Source organism: Bombyx mori, chromosome 26, assembly GCF_030269925.1.
Source record: "Bombyx mori chromosome 26, ASM3026992v2".
Classification (NCBI taxonomy): domain Eukaryota; kingdom Metazoa; phylum Arthropoda; class Insecta; order Lepidoptera; family Bombycidae; genus Bombyx; species Bombyx mori.
Genome location: NC_085132.1, coordinates 5,305,563 through 5,317,987, shown reverse-complemented (window position 1 = coordinate 5,317,987; position 12,425 = coordinate 5,305,563). Strand labels below are relative to the sequence as shown.

The 12,425-nt window shown below is 43.2% G+C and overlaps 1 protein-coding gene across 1 annotated transcript in view; it reads left to right on the top strand.

Moving 5' to 3' along the window:
* LOC101736006 (E3 ubiquitin-protein ligase MARCHF5) overlaps positions 1 to 10,740 on the top strand; it is a 29,074-nt gene extending 18,334 nt beyond the window's left edge. Inside the window, exons 3-4 of the mRNA XM_004927194.5 lie at positions 6,573 to 6,763; positions 7,765 to 10,740. Coding sequence (XP_004927251.1) covers positions 6,573 to 6,763; positions 7,765 to 8,125 — 552 coding nt within the window. The 3' untranslated portion in view covers positions 8,126 to 10,740. The remainder of the gene's footprint in view (positions 1 to 6,572; positions 6,764 to 7,764) is intronic.
* Positions 10,741 to 12,425: the final 1,685 nt, after the last annotated feature.

Here is a 12,425-nt window from a genome sequence, read left to right as displayed (position 1 = left end):
TCACGGACGCTCGTGGTAGGCTGCTGGAGGAGTGGGCGGTCGCGGTCGGTCTCTGTATCGTTAATAGGGGCTCGATCGCGACTTGCGTGCGGTGGACGGGCGAGTCTATCGTGGACTTGACGTTCGCGAGCTCGCCCGTCGCGCGGCGCATCCTCGGCTGGAGAGTGGTGGTGGGGGCGGAATCGTTGTCCGATCACCGGTATATCCGGTACGATCTTTCTGCCCCTGCGCCGACGCCGGCTGCAGGTGCCCGCGGGGTTGACCCCCCGCAGAGTGCATCCCGGTCATTCCCTAGGTGGGCACTGAAGCTCCTGAACAGGGAGCTCCTGGTGGAGGCCTCTATGGTGGCGGCGTGGGCGCCCAAGCGCCCACAACCTGTCGATGTGGAAACCGAGGCCGAATGGTTCCGGGGCGCGATGCACCGCATATGTGATGCCTCGATGCCCCGGGTCGGCTCTCGGCACTCTGGACGGCGACAGTCGCCCTGGTGGTCGCCCGAAATTGCAAGACTGCGTGCGGTCTCCATTCGGGCGAGCCGCCGGTGCACTAGACACCGCCGTCGCCGCCGCCTGCGGCGCGACGAGCCCGTCGCGTTCGCGGAGGAGGAAGCTCGGCTGCACCGCGAATATCGCGCTGCGAAGGACGCCCTGCGGCTGGCCATCAGGCGGGCCAAGGAGCAGAACATGGAGAGACTCTTGGAGGCGCTCGAAGCGGATCCGTGGGGGAGCCCATACAAATTGGTACGCGGCAAGTTGCGCCCGTGGGCCCCCTCTATGACTGAGCGTCTCCAGCCCCAGCAGCTGCGGGACATCGTTTCGGCGTTGTTCCCGCAGGAGCGGGAGGGTTTTGTCCCTCCCGCTATGGGCGGGCCGTCTGACACCGTCGACGGCCAAGCTCCTGCTGAGGTGCCTCGTATTACCGAGGCAGAGCTCCGGGTGGCCGTTGTCAAGATGACTGCGAAAGACACGGCCCCCGGCCCGGACGGAGTCCACGGCCGGGTATTGGCCTTGGCCCTCGGTGCCCTGGGGGACCGGCTCCTTGAGCTATATAATGGCTGCTTGGAGTCGGGACGGTTTCCGTCGCTCTGGCGGACGGGTAGACTTGTGTTGTTGAGGAAGGAGGGGCGCCCGGTGGATACAGCCGCCGGATATCGTCCTATCGTGCTGCTGGACGAGGCGGGAAAATTGCTGGAACGTATTCTGGCTGCCCGCATCGTTCGGCACCTGGTCGGGGTGGGGCCTGACCTGTCGGCGGAGCAGTACGGCTTCCGGGAGGGCCGTTCGACCGTGGATGCAATTCTTCGCGTGCGGTCCCTCTCGGACGAGGCCGTTTCTCGGGGTGGGGTGGCGCTGGCGGTGTCTCTTGACATCGCCAACGCATTTAACACTCTGCCCTGGACCGTGATAGGGGGGGCACTGGAGAGGCATGGAGTGCCCCTCTACCTCCGCCGGCTGGTTGGGTCCTATTTGGGGGCCAGGTCGGTCGTATGTACCGGGTACGGTGGGACCCTTCATCGTTTTCCGGTCGTGCGTGGTGTTCCGCAGGGGTCGGTTCTCGGCCCCCTCTTGTGGAATATCGGGTACGACTGGGTGCTGAGGGGCGCCCTCCTCCCGGGCCTCCGCGTTATTTGTTACGCGGACGACACGTTGGTCGTGGCCCGGGGGGATGATTTTAGGGAGTCTGCCCGTCTCGCCACAGCGGGAGTGGCCCTCGTCGTCGGAAGGATAAGGAGGCTGGGTCTCGACGTGGCGCTCAATAAATCCGAGGCTCTGTGGTTTCACGGGCCGCGGAGGGCGCCACCCGTTGACACCCACATCGTGGTTGGAGGCGTCCGGATAGGGGTCGGGGTGCAGTTGAAGTACCTCGGCCTCGTGTTGGACAGCCGGTGGGCCTTTCGTGCTCACTTTGCGGAGCTGGTCCCCCGATTGATGGGGACGGCCGGTTCTTTGAGCCGGCTGCTCCCGAATATTGGGGGACCGGATCAGGTTGTGCGCCGTCTCTACGCGGGGGTGGTGCGATCGATGGCCCTGTACGGTGCACCTGTGTGGGCTGAGCCGCGCAACCGGGCCACTATGGCTCGGTTCCTGCGCCGGCCGCAGCGCACCGTTGCCATCAGGGTCATCCGCGGATATCGCACCGTCTCCTTCGAGGCGGCGTGTGTTTTGGCGGGGACGCCGCCATGGGAGCTGGAGGCGGAGTCGCTCGCTGCCGACTATCGGTGGCGCAGCGAGCTTCGTGCTCGGGGCGTGGCGCGTGTCCCCGAGAGTGAGCTGCGGGCGCGGAAGGCCCATTCTCGGCGGTCCGTGCTCGAGTCGTGGTCGAGGCGATTGGCCAACCCCACGTGGGGGCTACGGACCGTCGAGGCGGTTTACCCGGTCTTTGATGACTGGGTGAATCGTGGCGAGGGACGTCTCACCTTTCGTCTGGTGCAGGTGCTGACCGGGCACGGATGCTTCGGGAAGTACCTGCGCCGGATAGGGGCTGAGCCGACGACGAGGTGTCACCATTGTGGACACGACCTGGACACGGCGGAGCATACGCTCGCTGTCTGCCCCGCTTGGGAGGTGCAGCGCCGTGTCCTGGTCGCAAAGATAGGACCTGACTTGTCGCTGCCTGGCGTCGTGGCGTCGATGCTTGGCAGCGATGAGTCATGGAAGGCTATGCTCGACTTCTGCGAGTGCACCATCTCGCAGAAGGAGGCGGCGGGGCGAGTGAGGGAAAGCTCTCCTCACTACGCAGAAACCCGCCGCCGCCGAGCAGGGGGTCGGGACCGGGGTCGTATCCGTGACCTGGCCCCCTAAGAGCTAGGGGTCCCACCCGTTTTGTGCGGGGAGGGACCCAGACGAGGGGTGGCGTGCTCTGCACGCTCACCCGCAATAGGAAGCCGGGTGATGGTAGACCGCGTTCCCCCGACCGCTCTGGGGGAAGGTGTAACGCGGCGCCATCAAAGCGGGCTCTCGGCCCGCTGAACGAGGGAACCGGTGGTCGTTTCGCTGGCGGCCACCGGTCCGGCGTCCGTGGGACGGTGGGATGGATGTAATGTGCTCTGCGTCAACCCTGTCCCGCCGTTTCAATAGCCCCGACTGGGCTCTGGCCCGGTCCGAGGTAGGGCGCCGGTTGTGAGCGGCAGGAGTTTTTAGTGAGGTTCAACTCCCACATACCCCACCTGCCGCGCGGGTGGGGATCCGGCGATTTTCTCCTGTGGAAAAAAAAAAAAAAAAAGTTCCTGAGATTAGCGCGTTCAAACAAACATTAGCTTTATAATATTAGTATAGATAATATCAATCCATATACTTTTACTTAATACTTTGTCATCGCCACTAATATTTGAGCTTCAGTATAGTCACTCACTAGGTCGGGGAAAGTATGCCGTGATTTCGTGACCACGAAAACTGTTTAGCTTCCCTTCGTTTGCCGCCAGAGGCGTTGTTCCAACTTCATACAAAGGACAATGCCCATTTTCTTATGGCGTTTGGGCCCCTAAAAAAAGTTGTCGGGTCATGATGGTTTTAACTTAATTTGATAGACCAAGAAGTATCGTTTCATATTCAGAAAACGATTTTTATATTCTCACCCAGGTTTAAGAGAAATCAGATTTTTTCTGCAGCTAAAATTAAGTTGTTAATGGTTTTCTTCGAAATCAATAATCGCTCTCATCATTATTTACACTATTAAATAAGCTAATTGTGGTTAATGTTGCTAGAAATAAGCCCTTACGTACATTTTATTATTATTATATCCTCATCATAATAATAAAATGAAATGAAAATCCGGAAGCCGGCAAGGATATTGTTGTTGTTGTTTTTAAATTCGCCAATAAGCAGGCAAAGAGCGTAGCCTATACAGCCTAGTCTGTCATAGTTATATTTTTTTTTTTTTCAATAAAAAGCTGGTGTATCTCTTTTTATTACTTTTTGGGAGTTTTGACGTCAACTCGATGAATAGCACATTGAGTGAGCGTGAATTTCCGCAGACCTTATAACTTGAAAAAAAAAAACAGTCACTGCTATGTTAGCCACAGTTTTATTCCAATGGCTTTAATACACTAAACAACACCCACTTTATATACTATAACATCACAATAAACTATTAAAAAAACATTAAAATAAAACTTCAAGTGACGCTTCACTCGGGTTGCTGCCGAAAGCCATTGGCCTGCCGGCCATCTCAATGACCGGTAGGCCATTGAGATTTTTACTAATGGAATCAATAATATCTAAAAATATTAAATTAATTCATGGTTTTAACTAATAATTATTATTACAATATATAAATATTGAATTGAACAAAAACAAACTATAAAGTCTGTGAAGTATAACCATTAGCAATTTTTTTTAATTTGTTGTTCAAGTCACAGACAACTCTTTCGTTTGGCAGCTTAAAGGTTTACTATAAGGCTTTTTGGGCTAAGCCCTTTGCCTATTGGCGAATTTAAAAACTATGGCACCCAGTTTTGGGATGTTATCAAATAAGTTTTTTTTTTTTTGTAAAACAATGCCAGGTTGAAAGAAATGTTGATACATAAACTAAACAACGTGAAAAAATAAGGCATAGTTTTTCAAGTACAAATAGTTTTGACATAAAGTTGGCCCACTTTTGGTCATTGTCCTTTGGGTTAACTTTTACGCGTTCGAGAAGTTAAAAAATTCGCACTAAGCACACTGCGGTAAATTAAAGCATAAAGAGTTGAATATTGTTCACGACTCAGAAAAGCTGATTAATTTTTTTAATATTAAATTGGCCACGAATGACTAGTTATGTGACGTATCTGACGTTAATTTTATTCGATGTGTATAACGCAGCTTATTATGAATGGATGACAAAAAAGAAGCTAAAAAGAAAATAAGCTACATTGTTACATCGTAGTCCGGAAAAACAAGCACGTAATAAATTTAAACTTAATAAATGTATTTACGTAATAAAAGGTAGTTGCTCTAGAAGATACTGTCGAATTTCGTCAAATTGACACAAAAGATTATATTTGATCATGTCTCGGGGTGTGTGGCGATATTTACGTTGTAGACGGTCTTTGGTAACCACTTAACACCAGGTGCGCTGTGAGCTAGATCATCCATTAAAGCAACAATTTAAAAAATATGTACAAAGTTTCATCATAATCGCATGAATGGTAAACCACGGTACGTATCTAGGACAAACATATAAAAAAAAAAATGTTTACATATTATGGTTCTGTGAAAACGCGTATATTGATCAAGACTAACCAGTATTTACCAGTAAATCTTGGTATTTACCATCGCGAATTGGTAAATGTAACGATACAAAAGAATCGAGATTGTTTTGGTTCTTTTACCATCCGATTATACTTTATATTAGGTTTTGTCAGAGACGAATGGTGTATATTCGCTGTCAGTCAAATCCTAATACTATTTTCATTTGGTATTTTAATTTATTAGCTACTAGTCATTTTTAAATACTTCTAATTGTGTAATCCATTAAAAGGTTGTAAAGTTTTATTGGGTTTTTTAGATCAGCAAATGTGTTAATCTATGATGTCCATAGTAAAGTAAATGCCATCAAGCGTACTGTGGCATAAGATGGAAATTTCATTTGCATTGAAATAATAGCGACTTTCTTTTCATGAAATCGAAAAGCATGATTAAATGCTTGGCGATGGAAATAAGCTGGAAAATTATAATATAGGATCAGCAATCGAAAAATTTACCATATTTTAAAAATATACTGCGTGTTAGGAGACCGCTTCCGAAAACGAAGACAGACGATACTACTAATGACAATTTTGATGAAGGGACAAAAAAAAGTCGATCCTAATTTAAAAAAAAAAACATATTTTTAAAACATTTTTTATTAGCATTATTTACGTTCCACCATGTTAGTACAGCTAAATGAAACGATAGTTTCATAAAAACCTTACTTTACTTTAAAAAAAAACCAGCAATGAAACACAAAATCAAAAACAACTGATGCTCGGATCAACGAACGCCCGGGCGCGGCGCTGATACCACGCTCCCCAAAATTTACTTTGTTTACTATCGTCTGTCTTCGTTTTCGGAAGCGGTCTCCTAACACCTAGTATATACCACTAACGCCGACTCCACACGTTGGCCTCAACATAGGCCCCAACGCCACTCGCCCAACGTGTGGATTTAGAAAATAGCATTGGCCCCAACGTTGGTGCGATCATTGGTAGTTGGTTGTCAAGTGTCGGTTTTATCAAAGGAATCTGTGCCAACGTTCGCGCTCCGTCCACATGTGTGACATGTTGGCGCTTTGCTTAGTCCTGTTGCAACGCGCGTCGAGTTTGCATGTCGCGATGTCATCCACCATCTCTTTTGACGTGGGTTTTTCTTGTTTTTCAATAACAAATATAAATTATACGCACTCGGTACTGTAAAAGCGGTTAGAGCAATTTCAATTTCGGTATCGCACAATTTCACGTTGGCTCTGACGGAAAGGAACTAGTATAACAGCCAACGTCTGGACACTTCACCAGTTTAACCCCTCAACGTTGGTAGCAACGTTGGGGCCAACGTGTGGAGCCGGTGTAACACATGACACACAGTTTATCTAACTTTAAAAGTTACCCATTCCAGGTAGTAGGCCATCGCGAAGGTCTCGAGATGATGGAGTCGGCGGACCCCTTGGTTTTACTCGTGCTACTGCCCACGATCCCAGTGACCCTCATCAGTGCGAAGATGTATAACTGGGAGGATTCCGTTCTCCTGTTCCTCAGGAAGTACTGCGCTAAGATACCTGTCTTGGCTTATATTCTGCCTTTCGGAAAGTGAGTATATGAACTATCGGTGTGCTCATAGGTGTAGATGTCGTATGGGAAGGGTTTATCTTCGGCACCTGTTGACTGCGTTGTTGGTTACTTGTGATTGTGACCAGAGAAGCTTTTTTTTCTATAAGACTAAATAGTTCATCTTTATTATTGTTCTAAGGGGTCCGATTACGGTGCAACATACAATATAACACGACTAATAAGCATAGCTTAGCTAAGCGTACCTTAGTTTGGAGCATTCATGAAGCAGCTGCCCTTGAGTTGTTAGGTCTCCTTTGGAGGCGCTAGGGCGGCTGTTAGATAATCCCATCCCAACTAGCTGAGCCCTTGCTAACCGACCTGTCTTGGTGAAACTGGAAAGGCCTCCGGGCCACCGGTAATCCGTTCTTAAAAAACCTTAGTTTGGTGTTACTCATCAATTAGGGTGTGTTTCGTATTAACCCATAGACACAGCCTACTGGGTTTCTCACCGGATCTTCTCAGTGGGTCGCGTTTCCGATCCGGTGGTAGATTCTGCGAAGCACTGCTTTTGCTAGGGTTGTGTTAGCAACCTCCGGTTTGAGCGCCGAGAGCTCACCTACACGCTGGCGTGAAGCTAAAATAGCCTCTCAAGCCTATCAGCCAGAAAAAAATAGTGTGTTTCGAGAAAACTTTCCTGATTCTGCTGCATTAGAATTTGCCAAATTAGTTAACCGTCATTCGACGTTTTTTTTTTGCTTAGATGGGTGGACGAGCTCACAGCCCACCTGGTGTTAAGTGGTTACTGGAGCCCATAGACATTCACAACGTAAATGCGCCACCCACCTTGAGATATAAGTTCTAAGGTCTCAAGTATAGTTACAACGGCTGCCTCACCCTTCAAACCGAAACGCATTACTGCTTCACGGCAGAAATAGGCAGGGTGGTGGTACCCACCCGCGCGGATTAGAGGTCCTACCACCAGGAAAATTAGTTTAAAATATAAATAACAGAGTTGAAAATACAAATTTCTCTCATTGCAGCGTAGACAATGATCGCGCTATAGTGGCCGGTCAGACGACGCCACAGAACCCAAACGCGAGCCATCTATCCCCGACAAGGATATTCTGTTCGGCTCTGTTGCTACCAACGATATCGACGATCATAGGAAAGATATTCTTCCGTTCGATACAGAATAACCTCCACAGAACAATGCTCGGAGGCCTGACTTATATCACGTTGAAAGGGGCCTTGAAAATATATCACAAACAAATGCTGTACGTGAGGCATTCCAGTAGAAAGATATTGGATTACACGGAATCTAATTTGAAATTATACAGGAATTCGACAACCCTAGCGACCGATGCCGTTTCCAGTAGGGACGACAGCGAACAAGTCGTTTGAAACTAAACTAGTCGCGTAATGGAATTCAATTATAATATTTTTGTTCGTTTTTTTTGTTTTCAGAATATATTATTATGTAAAAAATCGATTTTATTAATCGTTATCAAGTATTGTTTGATGAAATATAAATTTGGGGTGTATAGAAAAAAAAAATTCAAAATTCCCAAATTTTATTATTTGAAATCGTTATGTAATTAATATGTTCTGAATATATGTGTGTATAAAAATACGACTTACAGCTTAAGATTTGTACGTAATTGTTTGTATATATTAAAAATGTTAGGTCGTTGTCTTTAATTTGGTAATTATAAAATGCGATAATTTTTATTAAAAATAACTTTGGATAATCGTTTAATGATTTTATTTTTAAATCCAATTAGTTTTTTCATGGTTAATTTTAAAGTACATTTCGTAATAAGGGGCGTACTGTAGTAAAAATAATCGGATGACATGAATCAATAGGTATACAAAAATGGACCAGTACTGAGGATTTCTTAGTAAAATTGTTTCAGAGTTGTTTTTTCTGCGATTTACATAGTATAAGAAAACTCATCGACAACATCGACTGAGCGAGGCTAGCACGTGCATTTTTCTTCGCATATTTCTTACTGGCGACGTTTTGGATAAGAACATCCAATAATTCATGAAAGAATACATTAAAGAAAAAAATCTAGCATATTCACCTAAAGCTTACAAGCCATTTTAACATTGCATCGCGCCCGTTTAAATTAAAAATATAGTCAGTCAGAATTTGATGTCAATTTGTAGTCTTGAACATGTACTACACGTTGGATCAAAACTTCAAAGTACATTCAGTTAACCAATTCATCAGTTGGAATAAATTTTAATTCAAAAACATTATTTCTAAATTTATTTGCCTTTAAAAACGACATTACTATTTCGAAGTTTAAGTAATATTCATTCTTTAAATATTTATAAATTGATGTCTTTAAGAATATTAAATTGATGGAAAATCCGCTTTTGCTCAAATTTCCATGACAGTTTAGTTAAATAAATAATGCTGAACTAAAAAAATATGTCTTTATAATGTCTATGTGCCAAAAGTTGCTTTTTTGAACGATAAAAATTGGTAACTTGTAAAAAATTATAGAACAGGCAACACCGACGTTGTACTATGCAGAGATGCGAGCATAGACCATAAAATTTTAGTATTAGTTATTATTCTTACTTATGTAATAAAATTTACAGCGGAAGTTATTGTACGCAATAATGTTTTTATGAAACATTATAATATATACATAGTGTACATAGTAAAGATATTTAAAAAAAAAACTTCTAAAATGAGACGCATTAAAAAATTCGAGTCAAATAGTGGGTATTAATAATTGATGAATAAGTTCAATAATGATACCAGTGAAACCGTCTCCTAGAATTTAAGAGACAAAAAATTACACCTGTTATTTATCTACATTTAAAATTTCCAAAACGCATTTCCAATATCTTTGCCCAAAATACACGTGCCCTACGAGCTGATTTTCACGGGAATCTGCGGATTCTGGTAGATAATAATTATCACATCGTATCAGTATTATTGATAAATACGGCACTAGCGAAGGATACATCTCCGTAGATTGCGGACTGCTCATCATTGTTTTTTAAACCGAGCTTGGAATTAAATAATATTTGGGTTAAAAATAAGGCTATTAATACAAACATCATTCAGATTTCGCAGACTTTTTTATGTAAAATCAATTTGGCCCTAGAATATCTTGCCGCACAGCCTTGAATAACCACTGTTATTTTTAAATTGTCTATTATTCAGTTACTATTGTTAATGGTTGAAGTAATATGATTGTATGTACTGTAAAACTGTAAATCTAATCTTTGTTTATATTTTCCAGTTTTTTTTTAGACTTTGTTCTATTTTTCTGTAATACATGTTACCTAAATACATTAATTGTTTAAACTAAGTTAACGATGAACGAAATTAAATCAATAATTGTATAGTAGATAAATAATTGTATAAAATAATGGGAGTGCCTTTAAATGTGAAGTATAAAATAATAAAAATGTAAAAAAATTCTTGTATATAATAATATACATGAAAAAAATAAATTAAATGTTTATCTATTATGAAGGTGTATTCGTTAATTAGTATCGCCATAGACTAATAAGTGTTTATTTAATCTGCAAGATTTATTGTATTCTTGCCAGTGCACAAAATTTACTGCAAAGGCTTATCTTTTTAGCGTCATTGGTTAAATTCATATTTACTAACATTATTTTATGTTGAAATAACTATTAACAATTTAGTTATTCGTTTTTTTTTTAATCTGTTCTGGAATTAAGTAACGTAAAAGTACCAAATTATACTTGGTTTAATAAAAAAAGCGGCTTTAACTAGCGTTTAATTTTGAAATTGTAATGTACATAACAATCAGAGAGTGGTCAAAACACGAACCGGGATTTAAAAAAAAAGATACCAGTTAAATAATTTTTAATAATGAAGCAGCCAGCCTGTGTTTTTTGTTTTAATTTACTAGTCTTTTTGTAATGTTGAAATAAACATTGTGTTTAGTTTTGTTTGTATAAAACAAAATACTTTACGCAGCGCATTGTACGTTGAAGGTTATTAAAATATTTTTTATAGTCTCGCTGTGTTGTTTTATTGGGCCGTGTGCCCAGGGCATCAAATCTTTAAAAAAAAAGTTGTGTACCGTGTGCGATCTAGAACTGTCTTTCTAATATTGTAGCTAATAACGTATTTGTCAAATCAAATCAAATCAAATTTTTTTATTCAACATACATGAAAGTACATACTTGTTGAACGTCAAAAAGAACTACCGCCAATTAAAAAAACTAGCCTCCGTCCTGAGAAGACCTGGCAAGAGACTCAGCGGGCATGTCTTTTTTTTAATAGTTTTTTTTTTATATATAAAAATAGTTTTAAATAAATAATGATATAAACGAACCAATGACATATCAAGGGTATAATCTATGATAATAACTCTTAATGACTTCGTTTTTCTGTATGGAGAGTGGAGTAAGAAGCACCATCTTGTACAGGGGGTACAAGTTTAAAAAGTGTCCATCTGTAAACATCAAATTATTGTTGGAAGACTCACCGAAATGGCGCTAGTGTAGGAGGTGGAAATGATATGAACATAGCAGTTTTAAATAGAGTGATGTGCGCTGGGTTGAAGTGAAGTGTGGTAGTCGATGGCGCTGTTTTAAATAAATCTTTCCACTTGATACTATGGCGATAACTTAATTTTCTCCCTTTCAGCGGACACTTTTTAATACACTGATCCTTATTTCTATTCTTCATATTTTACTGGTAGTTGCTCTCTGGGTTTTGATTTCGGTTCCCTTACGAGGTTTATTATTACTAAAACATATACGGTGTTCGGGACTCTGGGTTTTTCTATGTATTTATTATTATTGCTCAGATGCGTGAACAAGCTCACAGAACAGAGACCGTAATTACATAGCCGATCCAGTGGACCGAATGGTAAACAGTCGACGTCGCCCTAAACACGTCATTACGGATCCTCCCGATCCATTAATGGTGCTTTTAGGTACCACAAGCACCGGTCACCGTCCTCTCCGAACCCATGGCTTGCGACGAAGGGCCTGATGAGTAAATCAATCCACAGACACAGTCCACTGAGTTTCTCGCCGGATCTTCTCAGTGGGTCGCGACTCCGATCCGGTGGTAGATTCTGCGAAGCACTGCTCTTACTAGGATTAGCAAATTCTCTCAGTTTTTTTTTATTTATTGCTTAGATGGGTGGACGAGCTCACAGCCCACCTGGTGTTAAGTGGTTACTGGAGCCCATAGAAATCTACAACGTAAATGCGCCACACACCTTGAGATATAAGTTCTAAGGTCTCAGTATAGTTACAACGGCTGCCCTACCCTTCAAACCGAAATGCATTACTGCTTCACGGCAGAAATAGACAGGATGGTGGGACCTACCCGTGCGGGCTCACATGAGGTCCTACCACCAGTATATGAGGTTGAGCCCGTAAGCTTACCTAACCGTCCTCGAAACTCAGTAGGCTGTGTCAATGGGTTAGTTCGCTCGAGGAGCGCATAACCGTGTGTACTGATTAGTTTAGCTGGAAAGTTTGAACTAAGAGTAAGCTATTTTATTAATATTATACTATTATAAATCATGATGTTTTCTTATTCGAAGGGCAGCAATGTTTTAGCGAAACGAAATAAACTTTTTTTTATCGATGAACGAAAACCACGATTTAGAACGGTGCGCTTTCAATATCTCATTACTGCATTAACTCGACCCATTAACGATAAAATTATGTTATTATCGTTTTC